This window comes from Anabrus simplex, chromosome 6 (assembly GCF_040414725.1).
Source record: "Anabrus simplex isolate iqAnaSimp1 chromosome 6, ASM4041472v1, whole genome shotgun sequence".
In the NCBI taxonomy this organism is placed as follows: domain Eukaryota; kingdom Metazoa; phylum Arthropoda; class Insecta; order Orthoptera; family Tettigoniidae; genus Anabrus; species Anabrus simplex.
The window spans coordinates 28,084,462-28,109,020 of record NC_090270.1 but is presented as its reverse complement, the minus strand read 5'-3'; the positions used below and the strand labels follow the sequence as shown (position 1 = coordinate 28,109,020).

Below are 24,559 nucleotides of genomic sequence, written 5' to 3'. Positions count from 1 at the left end.
AGCAAGGGAACAGGAAGGAACAGGAAGGATTTCAACAACTTTCAAGATATTTCATTGATCAGTATACCAGGCAAAGTGTTCACTGGCATCTTGGAAAGGAGTAACCAGTGTGGTTTGAGACCACAGAGGGGGTGTCAGGATCAGATTTTCAGTATGCGCCAGGAAAGTGAAAAATGCTACGCGATGAATAGTTATATTATGTTGCCTAGATCTAGAGAAAGCATATGACTCAATACAGAGGGAAAAGATATTCACCATACTAGGAGACTGCGGGATTCTTCTTATTTTCTTCTTTTCCTGCCGCTTTTCCCACACCTGTGGGGTCGCGGGTGCGAACTGCGTCACACATATACATATATGTATGTATGTATGTATGTATGTATGTATGTATGTATGTATGTATGTATGTATGTATGTATGTGGATTTGGCCCTGTTTTACGGACGGATGCCCTTCCTGACGCCAACCCTTTATGGAGGGATGTAAGCACTATTGCGTGTTTCTGTGGTGGTTGGTAGTGTAGTATGTTGTCTGAATATGATGAGGAGAGTGTTGGGACGGACATATACACCCAGTCCCCGAGCCAGAAGAATTAATCAGAAGCGATTAAAATCCCCGACCCGGCCGGGAATCGAACCCGGGACCCTCTGAACCGAAGGCCAGTACGCTGACCATTCAGCCAACGAGTCGGACTAGGAGACTGCGGGATTAAGGGTAGATTATTAAAATCAATCAAAGGCATTTATGTTGACAATTGGGTTGCGGTGAGAATCGATGCAGTGAGTATGGTACGAAAATTAGCCTTCTCAACACTAAGTAGATGTCAGTAGGTAAGAAATCCAAGAGAATTGAATGTCAAATTGGTGATACAAAGCTGCAAGGGGTAGATAATTTCAAGTATTTAGGATGTGCGTTCTCACAGACTGTAAGCGAGATTGAATCAAGGTGCAGTAAAGCTATTGCAGTGAGCTCGCAGTTGCGATCAACAGTATTCCGTAAGAAGGGGAAGTCAGCTGCCGGAGAAACTATATTTACATCGGTCTTTTTTCAGACCAACTTTGCTGTACGGGAGTGAAATTTGGGTAGACTCAGGATATCTTACTCATAAGTTAGAAGTAACAGATACGAAAGTAGCGAGAATGATTGCTGGTACAAACAGGAACAGTTATATTATGTTGCCTAGATCTAGAGAAAGCATATTTGCAGACAACTAGCAGGAAGTTACTTCACTTAGATTATCTACACCCCTATGTGGTCAACCTAATGAATAGACCAGATATTTCAAAAACTATTAAGCTTTCAATATAATAACACTGCCGATAAGTTTAAATTAACAGTATTCAGTTCTTCAAAATAAGTTTTAAACAGCCACATTAAGTTACAGATAATCGAGAGTCATGTGTCACCAGTTACGACAGCATGAATTATTCGGCCCTAATAACAAAATTCACATCATTAAGTTGGAGATACCTTTAGTGGACATGTTAAATTTCACTCCAGAAAATTTTTTTCGGCACAAAATATTTATATCTTGAAGTTTTACGAAGTTCGAAAGTGAATTACAGCAATAAATTTAGCGCATCAAATCCGACATTTTTTGTCGTAGACTAAAGGAAGCTTCTTCGTTGCGATGAACTTGAAGACGAACAGTGAAATAAAGTTTATGCAGATTGACTTACCAAATGCGACAACGATGATGCTTAGGATATAAGACTTACGGTTAAGAATTCCCAGGCTCACACAGAACAAGAAATATAATATGGTCACATCAGAGGATTACATGTTTAAATTACCACCCACAACGAAAGGTGTGTTGTATGTTGGCTATTCAGCTCGAAGGCCGGTTTCATCCTCCACAGCTACGCCAACAGCTGTCATAGATGGCCTAGGCATCACTGAAGAGGCATACTACGGAAATGAGGAGTGAGGTAGTTTCCCGTTGCTTTCCTCGCCGAACTAGTAGATGCTTACATATCAGTCTGCAAAACCCACTGAAATGCACGCACCAACTGACCCTATGAGTAATATTTTCATATCATTCATAACAGAGACTGACTGCATAAAGAATGGTATTACTAGATCGCTAATACTTCAGTCACCTTCATATTATCGAAGCCAAGGATGAGACTGAGACAGGTCAATGAAAGTAACAAATTTATTCTAGCCCATACATGAAGAGTAAATTAAATAATGTACATTAGGGCACTTACTGAACACACTATCTAGGGGGGTTCAAAAAGATAGTTATGTCTAATACAGGCCATAGTAGACGGATTCGTTACTCGTACACCCCACACACTGTCAATCACGGATTCACAGCGCGTCTCCCAGGTTCATACAGCTGACGCTAGAGTGCGCCACACAAACAGTTGAAATTCGAGCGGCGGATTTAACCAATTGCATGTTCATAGACAACAATGTACTACAAAATTACCCAATGGCGAAGCGATGGCCCACAGTTATATTCCAATTTAGTAAAATTATTACTTAAGAGATTCAGACAACAATAATCTGACGAATTTAATCGAGTTTGAGCCGAGACATAACGAACAAGTCAATAATAATAATAATAATAATAATAATAATAATAATAATAATAATAATAATAATAATAATAATAATAATAACTATCAAATGTACCCGTGCTTCGCTACGATATGCTACATTATATACGGATATCAAGTAAATTACTGTAGGTGCAGTGAATAAGACTTTTTTTAAATTGCATGTCTCTTAGCGTTATCCAAGAAACAGCATGGGGAGGTCCACATACGTTGTTTCCATTGTAAAGTGTGAGTTGCGGAGTTGTGACGATAACGGCAGGCTCACTTGCCTACTGCCATTCACAATCGGGTTGCGAAGTTTACATTAAAATGGCAGGCTCCATTGCGTAATGCGCGGTCACAATCGATTTGGGAAGTTTTTGCTACAATGGCAGGCCCCCTTTCCTACTTCCAGACAGATTACAGTTGAAGAGTTTTTATTATAACGGCAGGAAACTCCCCTACTGCCAGTCAAAATTGAGGTGTGCTGTTATCATTATGATGACAGACCACTTTTCCTACTGCCAACCAGCTTACTGCCAGTCACACAGAGTTGGTGAGTTTCCATTAAAATAGCAGGCCAATATGCCTAATGCCAGTCACATTTTAGATGGGCACATTTGTTTACAATGGCGAGCACACTTGCCTACAGCCAAACGCAATCGGGTAGGGGAGTTTTGAACAAAATTACATGCTCCCTTGCCTTCTGCAAGTCAAATCGAGAAGCGAATTATTCATTACAATGGTAGGCCCTCCTTACTAATGGCAGTTACACAGGAGTTCAAGAAGGACCCCATTCCTCCTGCCAGTCAAAGTTGATGTGGGGAGTACCCACTGATTACGATAGCAGACACACCCTTTCTCGATCGCTACAAATCGACATAAATGAATATATATAAATCGATATACGAATGTATATGCATGTATAAATTTTATAGAACTTCATTCACAAATTAACTGTTGCTAAACGGATATTGGTAAACGGATTGTACCATTAGATGCCGCATTTAACGGTCTAAACGTCTTGTCCCATAATATTTTCTCGTGTCTCATCTATTCATGGGTCAGATTGAGTTATAAAAGTTGAATAGGGTGAAATTTGGGGAAGTTTGTCTCACAATGGATTACTTTTCGGATAATTATGTGCCAGATACAAACATAGCATTTGGCTCACATATGACTAGCCTACTGGGTGAGCCAATGTTCGTGGAGAATTTGATAATTCTATCCTTCCTACAAGTAAAAGTGCAATAGTTAATTATTGAGAAATAGAGACAAATATAACGATTAAGGGATAGAGATACGACGAAAAGTCATAGGGCCAACGTTGTAGATCACTCCAAATTGAGATTGTGCCATCCATTTTGTGATAGGACTTCCCGTTTTGCCACGAAATACCTCGAAACGAAAGTCTGCACCGTCATTAAAATTGCCTCCATATTTCGATATTCTTCGGGGATAAAAAGTGAAAAATTGAAAGATATTCGAAGATTTTCGTCGGTTAAAAGATAAAACTATAATTTTGGAAATTTCAATTTTCTAGCTCGCCTAGAAGATTCAGAAAACTAAAGCAAAAAAATATGCAGATGGTCATTATAACCCCTTAAACGGATAGCTGTACGAAAATTTCGCCAAAACAGTCAATACACAAACACACGGTCGTTACGATTTTATTTATATAGATAGTTAAGGAATCTGCTCCACTTACAACACTTTTGAGCTATGTCCACTGGAGTTTGGTTGCAAACCCGACCATTCATGATATCCCGCTTATGAATCTTCGTGCCGAAAAAATGTACATGAGAAAAAAGAAGTTTTAGAAATGGATTTCCATCAAGGTTGGTCTTATATATACAATATTGTGGGAGTGCAAAATCACTGTTTCGGTTTCGTATAAACCCCCAGTCATTTCAAGGATTTAGAAACAATATTGGCCATAAAACCTACCCAAGGACATGCAGATTCTAAATATAGAAGTTAAGTATAAATATTGCACCCATAAGCGAATTTACGTAATTAATTTACAAATTAAAAGTTGAATATTTCGCATATCGAATACTACAGTAGGCTGTGTGAGCTAGCACTCACAAAGGAACTCTCTGGCGTCAGTCAGTCGGCAAGGAAAATCTTCGAAACTCTTCTTAGAGCACGAGCAACTTGTAAACCGCCCTGAGTGCTGCGTCCAATAAATTTTATGGTACCGCCTAGGAGTGGTGACTTTCTACTTGGTTCTCACGAGAAAATCACGCGTTGAGGCCTGACCTACTTAGCAGAACAATGAGACAACGATAGCACCCACCAACCCTCGGCAGAAAATGGAAGCGTCCATGCTGCGAAGAGCGCGAAAGTCTCAGCCAATCACAAAATTCTAAATTTGAATGTCCTGTCATAGCGGGAATCTACAGTCAGTATTTCGCTATCTGAAGCCCGGTGTAGTGGTGAAAAACAGTGTCCTGACTTCCTAATAATTTTTGAAAATTTATCAGTGCGAAGGTGTGGTCAATTATTGGCTAATTAATAAAATTGTAACTTCACACGGAAGAGTAGTATCGCCCAGGAATTGAACTGTCATGGCGGGAAGGAGCCATTTGCTGGAAGAAAATAACGCCGGTGACGCGCGCCGTCGTGTGGATTATCCTGTGATCATTTCCCACGGCGCAATATAACAAGTAAGTCGGGCCGAAATTAGGAAGATTTTGTACATAAATTTTGAAACTTTAACCTACGGATGTATGAAAAAGCGCTCCCGAGTGCTAGATCATTACGCCACATCCCTTCCACAGAACTATTTTCAAAGTGGAGGGAGAACTCATTACAAAAACCAGCGAGCAGGGTGGTGAATCTAACAGTGTGACAGTGTGTGACAGTGACTGTGTGTTTCACTGTGTATCCTGTTCGTGGGTTAGTTGAATCTTCAGTGTGTTTAGAGTATGTCAGCTAATTCAGTTAGTCAGCTTTGAACTTTACTTTGGTCTGGTAAGAAAGCGATCAGAGACACTTGTTGGCATCCGAGTGAGCCATGTATTTTATTTGGGAGAGTAACATTTCAGAAATGAACACTTTAACAAACTTTACTTTACTTTGAATTTATGCAGAGATAACAGACAATAGCTACACTTTCAACGCTTGGCTTAAATGAACTCACATTACGAATCGAGAGGGACAAGTCCATGTTTTCAGCCCAGCTGCATAAAACCTCTCTAATCCACGTGTAGTTTGATATTTGTTGGAAAGCTATTTTATTCTTCATTTTGGGAGGACGATTAGCATAAATTTCTCCACATCATTGGAAACTGTACTTTAGCTTGCTTTTACCACTTACAACAAACTGTTTTTGGCAAGCGAGATGTATTCGGGGAGAAAATAGTTAAAGCAGACAGGGAGGAGAATGACTTTTCTTTAATGAAGGCCGCAGTGGGAGAGACCTTGAGCAAACTGTTATGTTCCGAAGAGGTGAATAACCGGCCAGCCACTAGGTAAACAAAAACTGAGAGAGGGTGTGCAGACCAGCAGGTGATTTTCAGGCAGGTAGCGGAGAGGAACTTCCGTCTTCACGACAGGAGTCTATGCAGTGCTATCGTCTAATCTTCACTGGAGTGCGAGAAAATGCGAGTGTTTATGTTAATGTAAGCGTGTGTAACGCCATGATAAAAATGCATCAAATTTGCGTGTGTGAAAATTTGGAATACCACCTCAGCTTCAAGATGGAATTCTAATTCACCATGACGGAGCCGGAGGGTGAACCAACATGCCTCCATCACCCAGGTATGAGCATCAATAAATAATGTAAATAAATATGTAGGACCGTGCCTAATCGATGATCAAATGTAGCTTAGACTGTTAGGTAGGATTGTAAAAAATTCACATTTTAATAACCATAATAATAATAATAATAATAATAATAATAATAATAATAATAATAATAATAATAATAATAATAATAATATTTTTGCGCTTTCAGCTAGGGTTATTTGCGCACTTCCTTTACGTAGATGTGTTTGCGTATTGTTTTGGATTATTCTGTAGTATGTCACTTTGACAGTTTAGGATGCTATATTATTTGATCTCAATGAGTGTAATGCCGATTCATAATTATAATAATAATAATCATCATGTTATTATAACTTTAGTTTTGAGTGACATTTCTGTTGGAGTTTTGATTTTATAGACGCCGCCTTGTTGATTTTAATGCTTATTTTGCTATTCTGCGCATTCAGCTTGTTTTGTGTTGTGGAATCATCCTTCAGATGACCGTTTCCGGTAGTCATTATACCGTGTATTTTGCTACGATATTTTGGTGGACGCGAGTATTTATTTCTGTGTAGTTGCGGTTACGCATTTTTCAACAGCTGTGTTTTGAGAGGCAATCTCGTCTTTTAGTAAACAGTTAGTGACGGGAAGCCATTGATGAGTCAGCTCTGATATTTTGTGATATGTGAAGCAGAGAATGATCTAGAGATCGAGCTAAGTGAGTAATATCCCTGATGATCTACGTTGATAATGGAAATGTGATATTTGGACCATGTCATGAACTGTCGTAAGAAATAGTGATGTGCACGACAGATATTTCGCCTGCCGGATACGAGCGAGGCCGTCTTATGAAGTACTACGTCGAGAATAATGATGAGTAAATAGAATTGAGAGATGAATAATTTAACCAAGAGTGTTAAATATGTTACGACATGGGTTATGATTGTAGGCAGAAGCCTGTATTTTGTTTCAAATAATTCCAGGGAAAGTAGATGCTCGGCAAATATGCTAGCCGTAGTACAGGTGAGCAGAGCGACGAATCAATGTGCATTTTGATAGTCATGTAGAGTCATGGATGACATGGGATTGCAGTAATTATTGTCCATAAAGGTTAAATAGTGTCGTGGCCAGACATTTGTTGTCTGAGGTTAGAGATTGCCGTCAAATTCACAATATTTTGCTACTCGTAGCGGGGTAAATTTCCTGTAAGCTCCGATATTTTTTTGCGCATTTCGTCCTTATTAATTTTCAATAGGCAGCGATGTTGGGATCTAGTTTTGTTTATTTGTTATTCTTTCTGAGTGTACCTTTTATTACCGTTTATTTGTAGGATGTGATCGTATGTGAATTATTTATATTTGATTTGATGTAAATAGATAGGTGTAGTTAGGCTAGTTTTGATTTCTGTATTTCTTTTGTTGGAGCAGTGTTTCTCCATTAACAGATTTAATTATGTAAATAAGATTTCATGGGTTAGGATAAGGGATCATCGATTAGGTCACAGTCAAAACCATAGTAGTGGTATGCTCATACCAGGCATTCAGTAATTACCAAACCTTTAAAGTCCACTACATTTTAATTAGGAAATGAAGCGATCTTTAATAAACCAATTGTATATAAAAAAACTGCCGCAAATGAATGAGGTAAATAAGATGGCATCTGCCTACATCTAGTGGTGGTACCACAAATATGAGTTCATAATGAAATGCAGTCAGCGACAAATTCAGTAAAAATTTTAATGTACAAGGATCGCTTTCATTTGAAATGTAAACATGAGGCACTTGGCCTAATCATTTGGATTATTTTTAAGAAGTCCAGGCTATCACAGTCATGCAAGTGAAGTTTAAATAATTACATGAGTGATTGTAACACTCAGGTTCATGTGTCAATAATTTCCCTTCAACCACGAGTAGTTTTGAATGTGATAGTGGTTACGTGGTAAATGAAGTACGATGTTCATGGCTGTTTTCTTTGAATTATTCCTTATTTGTTACACATGGTTAGCGCAATCCACGGTTTTTTTTAAAGTTGGGTGTTTCACAACTAAGCCACATGTGATTAAGATTTGATAAATACCTCTGAGTCAGTGTTGATTTGATGACGTAACTAATTAATTAATTATTCAACTACATTAATTTATTTTGAGAGACATTTTCTACGTAATACAATTCTGTACTTCAAATGAGATGGTATTTTCCGACCAGTGTTTTGAATTTATTCACGTCATCGATTCGAAGACAGTGTCAACATAGTCTGGAATATTTTAAATTTTGATCGACTTTCAGTCAATTTTATTAGGCAGTGAATTGAGTTATTGTAAGGCAGATCTTCAATCTTTAATTTTCTTAGTCTCATTTATTACACTTTGTTTACATTTTTCACCAGTTTAGCTTACTTTCATTTTGGCACTTTGCACTTTATTCAATAAATCAGTTTGTTATTTAAATTTTAATTCAGTCTTTGGATACCGTCATTTATAGTTAGTTTACCCCTACCCCTACTATCTTCGGGGATAGCAGTGGGCGGTCCGCGACTGAGGAAGAAGAGTCTACATGCAGCGGTGAGTATCATTTAAATGTCATTTATTACAGGAGCAGCCGGCGCACAGAAGGAAGAAGTCACCGCAGTTGTTGCCTTGAAAAGGGCACAGGGGCCGGAGTGAGGAGTGAAAAGCGATATAGAGTATTTTATATTTTATAGACAAACAGACAAACAAACAAATAGACAGACACCATATTTTTATGTTATAGATAAACAGACAAACAAACAAATAGACAAACAGACACCAAAGCAAAAAATAGGCAGATGGTCATTATTATACATGAAACGGATAACTGTACGGAAATTTCGCCAAAATAGTCAATGTACAGACACACGGTCGTTACAATGTTATTTATATAGATAAAATAGTAATAATAATAATAATAATCATAATAATAATGTCCCTTTAATCGTAACGCCACAGTTAAGAAGGAAGCCTCAGTGACGACACAGTGTAATTAAAAAGCTTTTTTTGGCTAGGGGCTTTACGTCGCTCCGACGCAGATAGGTCTTATGGCGACGATGGGATAGGAAAGGCCTAGGAGTTGGAAGGAAGCGGCCATGGCCTTAATTAAGGTACAGCCCCAGCATTTGCCTGGTGTGAAAATGGGAAACCACGGAAAACCATCTTCAGGGCTGCCGATAGTGGGATTCGAACCTATTATCTCCCGGATGCAAGCTCACAGCCGAGCGCCTCTACGCGCACGGCCAACTCGCCCCGTTAAAAAAAGCTTTTCCGATTGTTCAACACTAATAACATACCTTCAAAAACACTATTAAACAAAGAAAGAATATCATCAGATTCTACGAAATCAAACATTTTAAAAGGAAATTGATGAACTATTTCTGTAAATTAACAAGTATATGGCTTCTGACTCAGATACCTAAATTGTATTTGTTTTTATTAAAGTACATAACATCTACTGCATGTTTAAATTCTTTTTATACCTTTAATACTTGAATGTCAGAACTTGAAGTGCTGAGTAGTAAGCACTCTTGCTAGTCGAACAAAGAGTGCAAGGTGGTGTAATGCTCCTCAGCTGGCTAGTTCACCGCTAACTTTTGAGAAGTACTTGGACAACGACTGTTCCTTCTTGTTTCCAGCGCCGTCTCAGGGATCACTCTCATTGGCACGTCTACTGAGTTGTACCTGTATGGAACGCAGTATCTCTATATTTGCTTCGGCGTGGTGCTAATGGGCTTTGCCATGACCTACGCCTATCTGCCCGTGTTGCACGATCTGCAGCTCACATCAATATACGAGGTACGTCACATGTTAAGAAGTATCTTCTTTTGAAAGTTATATCAACAAGAATGGACATGAGGATCGAGAAGGCATTGACTGATAATGTTCGCGAGTAATTCCCTTGCTCAAGTTTTGCTATATAATAGAGGTTCGTAATCGTTACATTAGTGTAAGAGTGATCAGAAGTAACTATTTAGATCACCTACTACATTCTTGTAAGTAAGATACCTGACATTATTTCCGTGGTTTTTGTGAGAAGTGAAGAACTATACAGATAACCTAAAACCCTTTGTTGGGGTATGATGCGCATAGGTATCACCCAAATATCACTATAAAATTTGTCACAAATGGAACATAACGATTGCTTTTACACATATCAAGTGAAAAATCTCTGGCAAATTAAGAAATACCGTCGTTATTTGAGAAATATGAAAACATACTTAAGACTTGTAGACAGGACTGGTTTATGTCGTATTCCGCTGCTGGTGCCGTCTTTTGTTACTTTCTTCAGGTCCAGGGCTAGCACCGTGGAATGGGAGGGCTATGTCTGTGGATTCTCATTATCTTTGTCCAGATGACTAGAGCGGCCAGTTCAAACAGCAAAATGGAGGTCAACAGAAAAATAGCATGATCCCTGGACCAATAAATATTTTTATTTCTGTTCGAATGAAAGTAGCTCGATCCCTGGACCAATAAATCACTAGTCCACTGAATTTTTCTTATGTACATTGGCAATACCATTTTGTCACCTATTAAATATTGCATATCGCGATACAATTCATGAAATGATGTCATTGACAAGTGAAGCAATGAAACGAAAGCAAAGAACTTCAGTGACCACAGATATCACACACGAAATTGTTGAAAGTGTAAGACAAAAGACATACGTGTGTCACTGTGAGCGTAACACCAAATGTACTTGTAAAGTGGTAAAGTACGCATACATAATATACTCCAAAAATGAAATATTTCTTAATTTGCCAGAGATTTTTCTCTTGATATGTGTAAAAGCAATTATTATGTTCCATTTGTGACAAATTTAATTGTGATATCTGGGTGATACCAATGCTCATTGTAACCCCTTTGTTGACCCACTCAAAATGGCCACCTCTGTTGATAGAGGTTGGCATCTATCGAATTCAATGAATGAAAAAAAAAATCAATGATATTTTTCCTCAACAGACACCAAGTAAGCCAACAAATAATAATAACAACACCGTAAATAACCCTCCACATCCTAACAGTGCATCAGGTAACCAAATGACAACCGTCACAAATAGGCCTAGTAACGAACGTAATTCAAGGTTAAGCTATTCTGCTGCAATACAGGCGTACCCCTCCAAAGAACAAGCTATTGTAATCGAATCTCATGACGGGATCAGTATCAAGGATTATGTGCTAGCTATAAGTAAACTTACAACCCCTAGCAACATTCGGTTTGTTTCATGTATATCGAACGGAAGGATATGCATCTTTCTATCTAGTAAGAAAAATGTCGAAGATCTGATATTGGCAAACCCTAAGGGTAAAACTTCAGTCTTACTTACGCAAGTTTGTATCATAGTAATCATGGCTGACGGTGGGCGAATGGACACTGCCATTGATTGAAGGCTAGTCCAATGAAATGTCGTTCCCACAATTCAATACAGACAGAAGTTATGACCAACTTACGAGATGAAAAGACCTAAGAGGCAATGTGAAAGAATAATCATATGAAACAAATAAGAGTAACAATATCTTCAGGCGATGGCAGAGTCCATTCGTGCCAACGCCAGCCACGATTATAGGTTCTTTCCAACACGCAGTTTGCTGTCAGTACATGGACGCATCCATATACCGCTCTATACGCATGCGCTGACTTTGTATCGGTTCCGGGATTGATCCACGATTGGGTTGTGTTCTCCTTCATGAACTCCAAGCAATAGGAGTAACGGCAATGACTGTACTAACCTGGTGTAATGCCGATATTTTCCCATATTGCCCGTAATGTCTTTTATGATGCTCACTTCTTTCATATCGATTTGTAATATCTTGAGCAACTCCTCGGCTAATGCGGAAATGCTAGAAAAACTCATTTTCATTATAATGAGGAACAGTTTATTCTGAAAAATACATCATATTTCAATTATATTTTATTTCACCTGGTAGCTTTTGTGCCTTCATAAACTATAGGCCTAACGTAACACAATACATAAATAACTAAAGAAAGATGTTTAATTACCGTCACCTAAATAATTTTCATTTCTTTTTCTTTTTGCGAAAAATAGTACTTCCTCTTCTTCGATGGATGAAGAGTGCAAAAAATCGTCGTCACTATCCATCCTAACCTCAGTAACCAAACAGCTGATTAATTTATTAATGGGAGAATGTGCATAAAAACAGCTGATTAAGGAACTCCAAAGAAACCAGCGTACAGGAGGAGGCAACGATACAGTGTTTCTGCGCATGTCACATAAATGTACGGCTCAGTACATGCTTTAGACTGCGGACTAGTTCCGACCGCCAGGGATCGATGCGAAGAGTTTGTTGGAACGCCTGACTGCAGTACACGGACGAATACATGGACGCAATTTTGACTGTGTTGGAAAGGATTTTTCGTATTGCACATGCGCAAGGAGACCATGTACTGGTACAGGGACTGTGTTGGAAAGAACCTTATATAAGAACATTATGAAATAGTTGAGACGTTTCGATGCAGTAATTACGATTCTAAACACTAGAAACCATACATAGCGCTAGTTATGCTTAAATATGAATATGAAATAAAGGCTTATGATTGAATATTAAAAAGAAATAGAGGCCTAATTATTAGTAGTACGTAGCGTTCCCGACACCGGAAGAAAAAAACACAAGGAAATGTAACGTGAATGTTAAACAATGTATAATAGACAAGAACAATGTTTGTAAATGGAACCAACCTTAATGTAGTGGAGGATAGGCGACGACATGAAAAAACAACACGATTGAACTTCTCATTCACTAATAATTTAACGTCACGGCCACACCTTTCACATACTCTGCTATTTGAAATCAAATTGTGACGTACATAGAATTGAACTAAATCATTGAAGTTGTTCTTGTAATTCGATGAAAAACTTGTTACATTAATAACACATCCATCGCACGATGCCATGTCAATATAATTAGATATGTTTTCTGTATCAGCAATGGACAGATGCACTGGATGCGCTATGTACGAAGAAAGAAGTAGTAGGCTTTGCTGCTATCAATCCTATCATTTCGTGACCATTAACCGACATAGAATGCCGTGGTGTATTAATGTGAAGAGAAACGTGATTGTGGTCCAGGGCTAAGTACCGTAACATTTGAAAAGAAACGTAATTGTGGTCCAGGGCTAAGTATCCTAATATCTGAAAATAAAGGTAATTGTGGTCCAGGGCGAATTACCGTAACATGTGAAAATAAAGGTAATTGTGGTCCAGGGCTAACTGCCCTAACATGTGAAAACAAATGTAATTGTGGTCAAGGGCTCAGTACCATAACCAATCCAGACCAATGGTCTTGTCCATGCCCTCCAGACCGCCTTTGCATGCTGTTCGCGACTTCAGACTGGGGCTTTGCTAACTTTGCTAACAGATGGACTAGTTCCTAAGTACACTGGTTGGCAGCATCGGCGAGTCGTGCGAGTCGTCTGCGAGAAATAAACATAGGACAGTCATACCGCGCGTAGATATTGCCGATGCAAGCGGTAACCATGGTACTACCATGGTACTAATGTTGCGTGAGATGGACTGAAGTTTTAATTATCCAACGTCTGTCCTGTGATCCCAAACTATGTTATTGAAAAAGAATTGTTAAAACTCGGTGTGAAAATCATGTCTAGGATTACCCCAATCAGAGCAGGTTTGTCAATTCCAGGATTCTCCCCATTTTTAGCTTTCGAAGAGAAATGTACATTCAAAATGAAGACTTTGATAAACTCCCCGAATCCCTTCATCTCGAATACGATGGTACAAACTACTGGATTTACCTATCATCCGACTCACCCACTTGTTTTCTTTGCCATACCGAAGGACATCTGGCCAAAGTTTGTCCTAACAACGTATCACTTCCAAAAGATGAATCCTCTTCGAATAATTTTCCTCAGCTCCAAGAGATTTCACAAAAGTCAGAGGTCGAAAACCCCAAAACAGACATCGGTACTTCTAGCTCTTCTAGCCCTCTCCCAAAAGATAGGCCTACGCAAGAAGCCACTTCAATGACAGACCCTGACTTAGCACTTAGCCAAGTATGTAATGATCCTCCCTCCTCCAGAATTCAAATTGAGAGAGAAATTGCAGCACCTATGGAAACACACGCCACCCCTACAACAGTGAATTTTCCTGGATGTAAAAGGCCAATTTCACTAGCTAGCAGTGAAACAACTAATCCAAATCCTTCTGATAGCAACAAATCCATACTGGCCTCTCCTGAACAAATCGAAAACCGTAAGAAAAATCACACTTCCAAGAAACCCAAGGCATACACGCAAAAATCAATAAGTGATATGCTCCTGCCAGTAAAACAAGTTCTGGAAGCCGACCCATCAATATTCCCCCTCAGCTACCTACAGCTCCAGTTCTTCTTTGAAAATACAGTTGGTCCTAAGGACATATCAGCAATTGCTTCAAACTACACACAAAACATAGAAGGTCTTGCTAAAGCCCTTCAAAAACTCTATCCTTACTATACCGATAAAAGCATAAAAAATAAAAGCACTCGAATAGTAAAAAACTACTGAAATCCGCCAGTCAAAGTGAAGATCCAACGCCAGACTATTCCAGTGACGACATTTCCTTCCCAATATAACAATGGAGATAAACCTCGCTCTGTTTTTGATCATTATTATGACAACATTACTCCAATGGAATCTTAACAGTGATCGATCACAGTTAGAATATCTACAACTCCTAATAAACAAACACCAACCATCTGTTATCTGTCTCCAAGAAACAAACTTTCAGAACGACTTTGCTGCCAATCTAAGACTCTACAGTGTCTACCACAAAAATAGAACTAATGTGAATCATGCGAGTGGAGGAGTAGCTACTTATATCAAAAACAATATCTATGCCAAAGAAATTACTGTTAACACTAATTTGGAAGCTGTAGCAATTTCAGTCCATCTACCACCTTCTCTATGTATCTGCAATGTTTATATTCCAAAGAGTTATTTGTTTCAAGGTGACGATCTACGAAACCTTATCCACCAACTACCTAAACCATTCATCCTAGTAAGTGACCTCAACAGCCACAACACGTTATGGGGTAGCCATAGTCCTGATGCAAGAGGAAAAGAGATAGAAAAGATACTTGATGAATTTGATTTAATTCTAATGAACTCTACTGCTCCAACTCGCTTTGACATAGCCCACGGCACCTGTAGTAGTATAGACCTAACCATCTGCACACCGGACGTAGCAACCCTTTTCAACTGGTCTGTTTGTTCAACACACCAAGGAAATAGTGACCACTTCCCGATACTAGTCAATAATGAAAATTCTTCTGTCAACTCCTCATTTATTAACAACTCTAAATGGAACTTAAATAAGGCAGATTGGACGAAATTTAGGCAGACAGTCAATAATCACTTAAAAGAACCCCTCCAAATGATTTCCCTTCTAAGCACATAAATACCATTGTTCAAGATCTCACAGAAGTTCTTGTTAAATCTGCGGACATGAGTGTTCCAAAAGTAATCTCAAATTCCTTTAAGAAAACAGTACCTTGGTGGAATGACACTTGTGAGGAGGCTATTAAGAATAAGAATCACGCTTTCTACGTCTCAAAAGAAAACCCACACCTGAAAATAAAGCCCAATTTCAGAAATATAGAGCAATCGCTCGAAAAGAAATTAAACTCAGCAAAAAGAATTCATGGCTATCATTTGTCTCCTCGCTAAGTTCCCAAACCCCACAAAAGGAAATGTGGAATAAACTTCAAAGAATAAATGGCAAATATAATCATTTCTACATTACTTCCCTCAGAAACTCGGTTGATGGAACCTTCATAAACAAACCTCAAAACATCGCTGATAAATTAGCTGACACATTTGCTGAGATCTCTAGTGAAAAAAATTATGATCCCGAATTTCTCCACACAAAGAAATCCGGTGAATCCGTTGATCTAAGGAAAGCCATCTCTGACCCCAACTATAATCTAAACGATGCTTTTCAACTACAGGAAATAATTACTGAACTTGACAAATGTGGCAAATCTAGTCCTGGCCCAGATACGGTCCCTTACGAATTTCTAAAACAGTTTCCACTAAGTGCAATAAACCGGGCGAGTTGGCCGTGCGCGTAGAGGCGCGCGGCTGTGAGCTTGCATCCGGGAGATAGTAGGTTCGAATCCCACTATCGGCAGCCCTGAAGATGGTTTTCCGTGGTTTCCCATTTTCACACCAGGCAAATGCTGGGGCTGTACCTTAATTAAGGCCACGACCGCTTCCTTTCAACTCCTAGGCCTTTCCTATCCCATCGTCGCCATAAGACCTATCTGTGTCGGTGCGACGTAAAGCCCCTAGCAAAAAAAATAAGTGCTATAAATTATCTTCTGGCCATTTTCAACCACATATGGAGCTCTAAGACATTTCCTGATCAATGGCGAAATGCCATTGTAGTTCCAATACCCAAACCAGGGAAAGACAACTCAATTGCTGAAAATTATCACCGTATTGCTTTAACTAATGCGATGTGTAAACTCACGGAGGAAATAGTCAACAAAAGATTACGCTGGTATCTCGAGCACATAAATTTCTTCAGGAATGTGCAAAACGGGTTCCGTAAAGCACACTCCACAACAGACACTTTGATAAGTCTGGAATCTGAAATACAGGAAGTGTTCCTCAATAACCAACACCTAATAGCAGTCGGTTTAGATATTAATAAGGCATATGACATGGTATGGAAAGATTATGTAATCAAAGTACTAATGACACATAATATATCTGGAAATATCCTATATTTCATTTATAATTTTCTCCAAATGCGCCGAATTCAAGTTAGAGTAAATGGAATGCTGTCAAAGAAAGTAGTAATCAACAATGGAGTCCCACAAGTTTCATTTATCAGTGTAACACTGTTTCTTGTGGCAATTAATTGTATAGTCTCTAACATCCACTCACCAGTTAAGTGTTGCCTTTTTGATGACGATTTGATAATCTTCTGCCCAGGGAAAAACATTACGACGACTCAACTTCTATTACAAGAATCAATTGTAAATATTCAAAATTAGACTAAAACCACAGAATTCAAATTTTCTAAAACTAAAACCAAATGTATTCTCTTCTCCAAAAATAAACATACCATCGCTAACCCTGAATTATATATGGAAGACCATAAAATTGAATCAGTTAAAACTATTAAAATTCTAGGACTTCTATTTGATAACAAGCTCACCTGGATCCCACACCTTAAAAATCTTAAAGACGAGTGTCAAAGAAGAATGAATATCATGAAAATTCTCTCAGCAAAAAACTGGGGAGCAGACTACCATGTCCTAATGAACACATAGAAAGCCACAATCAGAGCCAAACTGGATTATGGCAGTATAGTATATTGTTCTGCCAGACCATCTACTCTTAAGATCCTTGATACCATCCAATCTTCAGCTCTTCGAATTGCCCTAGGAGCCCATCGCACCAGCCCCATACCTAGTATAGAGATTGAAGCCAACGAACCACCACTAGAAATCAGACGTAAACAGCTGAGTTTGACATACGCACTCAAGATAGCTGGTACAAGTAACCAACACTTGAAAAAACACCTACTTTGAAAGAGACATAAAGGAAAACTAACTGGATCTCAACCCCAACCCTTTAACATCAGAATATCCAATCTTCTCAAAGAACTAAACCTCAGCCTTCCACGCATTTTATTTCTACACAACTCACTAGATCCCCCTCCATGGAAAGCTCATTTGCCTCCAGTCAACTGGGAATTAAACAACAATCTTAAAGTTCAAACTGACACAGCAAAATCCCAACAGTTATTTAATGAAATTTGTAACAGATACTCATCATATAGTGCAATTTATACTGATGGATCAAAATTCAATGAGAAAAATAGTTGTGCAGTGAAATATAAAGACTATAGTAAGCTATGCAGATTACCACATCTTTTCACAGTTTATACAAGTGAACTGTATGCTCTTAAACAGGCCATGATTCATATTTCAAAAGCAAGATACAATAACTCATTCATAATATTCTCTGATTCCAAAAGTGCATTAACTTCAATACAAAATCCATCAACAACACACCTCCTTGTTAAAGAAATTCAAATGCTCTACCACAAGATCAAGATTGCAGGAAAAAAATGTAATTTTTATGTGGATACCATCTCACAGAGGAATACCAGGCAACGAATCAGCTGATCAAGCAGCAAAAGAGGCTACTAGCCTTCCAATCAACGACCATCAAATTGCCACGCCACATTCTGATATCATCGCTTATATCAAAATCAAACTACACGAACAATAGAAAATGAACTGGCTTAAAACTTCCACTAGCAACTTCCAAAAAATTAAAATGATATTTACAAGAACATATCCTCTCCAAAACCTCACCAGACATGAACAAGTCTTAATCTCCCGACTAAGGATAGGACACACGAAGATCACCCACAACTATCTCCTAGAAAAGAAACAACCTCCCACTTGCAGCAAATGTAACTGCTCTCTCACTATCATCTCAGAATGTCAACTGTATGACCATTGGCGCCAACACCACAACATACCTAAGGAAATGGAACTGACACTGTCTTCTCCAGCACTGAGTCATCAAGTCATCAACTTCCTCAAAGACACTGGCTTGCACTCCAAAATCTAATTACATTATACTTATTTATTTTTCTTTACATTTTATAATTACTATATTATTATTATTATTATTATTGTTATTATTATTATTATTATTATTATTCCGTAAGCATATGTAAGAGTCGCGATAAGACCTTGGAGTTAAAGCGACTATAAACAACCCTAATTAAAAAAATGGACATGTCTTAAAGTTTCACCTGTTGAAATTACTTGACGAATGCCATATTTCTTGTATCTCATTCTCGTCAGGCTAGAGTAACCTCAGCCTCGTGGAGGCTGCTGAGCAATGACATTCAGTGACATTTCTGGCTCAGTGTGAAAGCAACGGCAAACTACCCCACTGCTTGTCAGTACGATTGTGGGTCCATCAAATCTCAGGCTGAAGACCTGACAGAGACACGTGCGCCAGGCATTGCGAGAGAATTAAATATTTGATGGTTGTAGCAGAGATGTTTTGGTAAATATGTAGTTTTTATTACAAATTACTCCATTTCAGAGACTTAAGTTTCGATCCTCAGCTGGCTAAATCCTGCGAAGGTTTTCTTACTTATAATAAGTAGGCTACATTTGCCATACACAGTGATAAGATAGCGGACGGAGAGTTTAATATTACGGCGTGAAACATGACAGCTGGCTGGATTAATAATAGATTTTCGGTGCCTCAAGTATGGGCCATTCCACGCACAAGACTTCCCCGCCTCACGTGTCAGGAGTGTACCGTGGAAACCTCCGCCCCCAGGATGAACTGCTCCGGCGTGCAATGTGTTGATAATTCCGTCAGCTAGCTCAGATGGTAAGAGCGCAGAGTCAGCAATCCTTTCCTCGAAATTTGCTCAAACAGCGCCATTTGACTCCCAAAGCAGAGACAGATCAGTCGATGTACCGATTGATGCACACCGATGATAGGGCACATGAGGTAAAGGAGCCCCGGTGCCAGGCAGGTAGTGGTGGTACCCTCTTATTGGGATTGTTCACACAGAGTGAAATGGGAGCAATGGTAGGCCAAGGAAGAGAAGGTAATAGAGTAGGAGAATTCGGACTTGGACAAAGGAATGAAAGAGGAAATCGGCTGGTCGAATTCTGTATCGATCATAATGCAATCCATGTTAATACTTGATTCAAACACCTCAAACGACAGCTGTACACGTGGACGATACGCGGAGATGCAGAAAGGTATAAAATAGACTTCATTATGATTAGAGAGAGATTCAGAAACCAGATGGTGGACTGAAAGTCCTTCCCAAGAGCAGAAAGGGACTCTGACCACAACTTGTCATCTGAAGTTGAAGTAATTGATGAAAAGAATGAATGCAAAGAGGTGGGATCTAGGCAAATTGCAAGAAAAGAGTGTGATTGTTTGAAAGAACATGTTGCACAACGAATAAATGAAAAAATAAAAGGTGAAGAATGAGAAATTGTTAAGACAGATCAGTAGGACTGCTGAAGATAGGTTAGGAAGAAAGGTAAGATCAGGTAAGAATCAGAGGATAACTTGAGAGGTGTTAGACCTCATTGACGAACGGCGAAAATACAAGAATGATAAAACTGAGAATGGAAGAAAATAATACAGGCGATTAAATAATCAAGAACATAGGAAGTTTAGGACAGCTAAGGAGGAATGATTGAAAGGGAAATGAAAGGATATTGAAGATTATATGGTCATATGAATTGTAGATAACACATACAGTAAAATCAAGGAAACTTTTGGAGAAACGAAATTAATATTAAGAGCTCAGATGGAAATGCCTTTCGTAGCGAAAGAAAATAGGGCCGAAAATGGCTGCAACATATTCAACAGTTGTATCAAGGGAAACAAGTATATGATAAGGTTACAAGGAAATTTTGTTGATGCTGATGCAATTGGAGAGCCACTTTTGAGATAAGAATTCGTCAGAGTTTTGAGAGACCAAATAGAAACAAGGCATCTAGAATTGATGACTGCCTTAGAAGAAACCAGCATGGCTAGGTTATTTAGTTCGGTGTGTAATGATACAGGAAATGTTCCATCCGATTTTAGTCTAAATGTTGCTATACCTATTTTCAAGAAATCAGGTGCTGGCAAGTGTGAAAACTATCGCAACTTTAGTTTAGTAACTCACGTCTGCAAACTTTTAACACTTATTATTTACAGAAGAATGATAGGACAAGTTGAAATTGAATTGGTAAAAGATCAGTTTGGCTTCAGAAGAAATGTAGGAACATGTGAGGGAACCCTGACTTTACTTCAGATCTTAGAGGATCGAACTAAGGAGGACAGGCCCACGTACATGGCGTTCGTGGATCTAAAAAAGGCATTTAATAATGTTGATTAGACCAAACTATTTGAGATTCTGAAGGTGATCGGATCAGTTACCGAGAAAGAAGAATGATCTCAAATCTGTACAAAAACCAGTCTGCGGTGATATATATCGAGATCTTTGAAAAAAGAAGCAATAAACCATAAAGAAGTTAGTCAGAGCTGCAGATTGTCCTCTTTCCTTTTCAATGCTTGTGTAGAAAAGGCAGTAAAGGAAATCAAAGAGGACTTTGGAAAGGGAATCACAGTCAAAGGAGAAGAAATCTAAACCCTGAGATTTGCCGATGATTATTTTGTTTAAATTTGCAAAAGATCTGGAGAATTTGCTGAATGGTATGGACAGAGTCTTGGGGTGGACTTAAATCATTTCAAAAAAACGTAACAGAGTGCTGTCGAACGAAGTCAGGTGATACAGGAAATATTATATTAGGAAACGATGTCTGTGGTGTAGGGGTAGCGTGCCTGCCTCTTACCCGGAGGCCCCGGTTACGATTCCCGGCCAGGTCAGGGATTTTTACCTGGACCTGAGGGTGGTTCGAGGTCCACTCAGCCTACGTGATTAGAATTGAGGAGCTATCTGACGGTGAGATAGCGGCCCCGGTCTAGAAAGCCAAGAATAACGGCCGAGAGGATTCTTCGTGCTGACCACACGACACCTCGTAATCTGCAGGCCTTCGGGCTGAGCAGCGGTCGCTTGGTAGGCCAAGGCCCTTCAAGGGCTGTAGTGCCATGGGGGAAAAATGTCTTAAAGGAAGAAGATTAATATTGTTACTTGGGTGGTAGAATAACTAGCGGTGGCAGAACTAAGGAGGACATAAAATGCATACTAGCACAAGCAAGGAAGGCTTTTCTTAAGAAATAAATTTGCTCACCTTGGACACTGATATACGAGGGCCATTTCAAAACTTCTGCACAGAAAGCCCGCGCGTCCGTAACAGTGGAATGATACCCGCGCGCTCGTGACTTTCAGTTAACACAACGCGTTTTCTCCGTTATGGTAATTTGTGTTTTTAGTAAGAAATTCTCATTTAAGTCACATCTCACGTAGTGAAGAGCGGTCATACTTCAAAATTAAAATTTTGCGGAGGTACCGGATCGAAGAACAGTGTCACGTTGGGCTTCCCGTTTTCGTGGAGGCAAGACAAGCCAAGCAGTGGTCCGCCGGTAACTGCAATAGGCTACACTACCGCTGTCATTATTGACAACATTTTGCAATAATATCGACGAAAAACATGCGAAGATATGGAAAATGAAGCAGATCGATATTACACTGACTTTCTGCAAAACGTTTTGCGGCACAGATTCGCCAAAGACGATTCGATACTTTAGCAACTGGAGTGCTTATTCTGCATGATAATGCACGACCGCATACTGCTTAACTAGTCCGCAGAGGTTTGGGGAATTATGGATGGGAAATCCTACAGTCTTAACATGAGCCCACCAGACTTTGATTTGTTTCCGGAACTCAAGAAACCACCACGGGGGAAACGTTATCGAACTACTGACAATGCTTCTGTTGCAGTGACCCGAGTAATTGGACAGATCACCAGAGATGGCGTCCGACTCGTTGGCTGAATGGTCAGCGTATTGGCCTTCGGTTCAGAGGGTCCCGGGTTCGATTCCCGGCCGGGTCGGTGATTTTAACCTTCATTGGTTAATTCAATGGCTCGGGGGCTGGGTGTTCGTGCTGTCCCCAACATTCCTGCAACTCACACATCACACATAACACTATCCTCCACCACAATAACACGCAGTTACCTATAAATGGCAGATGCCGCCCACCCTCATCGGAGGGTCTGCCTTACAAGGGCTACACCCGGCTAGAAATAGCCACACGAAATTATATATACCAGAGATGGCTTCCTAACGGGAATACAAGACTTGCCGGAACGCTGGGACGCTGTTATTGCAAAGAATGGAGATTACACTGAAAGGCTTCTAAAGTAATTTTGTGTAGAAAAAAAGAACCATAATTTTACGGTGTGCAGAATTTTTAAATGACCTTCGTAGGAATTAGAAGGATGTTTTTTGAAGACTTTCGTGTGGAGCGTGGCATTGTATGGAGGTGAAACATGGACGGTAACTAGCACAGAAATAATTACAGAAGGCGTTATAGAAGAATGGTAAAGGTGAGGTGGATAGATCGAATCACGAATGAAGAGGTGCTGAATCGAGTTGGTGAAAGGAGAACAATTTGGCGAGATTTGACCGACATCTTAAGACATCCAGGACTTGTTCATCTGGTTTTTAAGGGAAGTGTAGGCGGTAAGAACGGTAGAAGTAGACTGAGGTATGAATATGCCAAGCACATTAGAGCAGGTATAGAATGTAGTAGTTACGTAGAAACGATAAGTTTAGCACAGGGTAGGGTGTCATGGAGAGCTGCATGACTGATGAACCAAACAGCAACGTATATAGCGAGGAGATTCCGGGAATCATTAACGTACGTGTAGAATTTCCTCTACATTGCAAGGTCTTATGGCGACGATGGGAGAGGAAAGTGAGAAGACAGCGGCCGTGGACTTACAGCCTGGTATGAAAATGGGAAATTACGTAAAGACATCTTCACAGCTGCTGACTGTCGGGCTCGGAGCCATTGTGTCCCGAATGCATGCTGACAGCTGCGCGACCCTAACTACAGGGCCAACTAGCTCGCTGTATCTTTAATGAACAACGGGAGTGTACATGTGCGGAAGTATCTAGCCAGCAGTATTTAAGATTATAGCTTACGCCCAGGCGGAGGAGATGAAAGTGAAAAAAGCCGCTGGAACAGATAAGATTTCTGGGCTACTCTAAAGGCAATGAGTTGAGGCATAGTACAATATCTATAGTACTTAATTCACTACTGTCTTCACGAAGGAGCTAAAACAAATAGATGGGGACTGCAGTGTACAAGAGAATGGGTGATAAACATCAAGCCAGTCAGCTTGAATTGCGGCGAAATAGTTATTTCTAATTATATTACCAGGTCCATAAAGTTACAGGAAAGTGAGGCTCAGCAAAAATAGCAGGAACGCAAATGGACTGTACCGCTATTGACCAAGTCAAGGCTTTTGATAGGGCAGATCATGGAATCTACTGAAGAAAATGTAGACTAGACAAAAGTGTGCTTGACTGGTGGCTAAATTTGTAGAACAAATAACTCAGAGATTTAGAGTAGGTGAAGCCCCCACTGTTTTCTTTACAAATGATCTGTTTCTCTTGCAGTACTGGGAGCTGAGGTTCAACAAACAAGCCCGCCTCTTTGGCTCCGTGCTGTTCGTCATCTTCGCGGTAAGTTGTCCAGTGTCACGGCCTTGGTTTATAATCAACTGCACTATTTGAGGAGTCCGTGTGATTGCGGAGTACACAGTCGTCACACGTG

The 24,559-nt window shown here is 39.6% G+C and overlaps 1 protein-coding gene across 1 annotated transcript in view; it reads left to right on the top strand.

Annotated features, from left to right (window-relative positions):
• LOC136875843 (sodium-coupled monocarboxylate transporter 1-like) overlaps positions 1–24,559 on the top strand; it is a 138,532-nt gene that overhangs the window by 2,633 nt on the left and 111,340 nt on the right. Inside the window, exons 2-3 of the mRNA XM_068228212.1 lie at positions 9,938–10,097; positions 24,403–24,468. Coding sequence (XP_068084313.1) covers positions 9,938–10,097; positions 24,403–24,468 — 226 coding nt within the window. The remainder of the gene's footprint in view (positions 1–9,937; positions 10,098–24,402; positions 24,469–24,559) is intronic.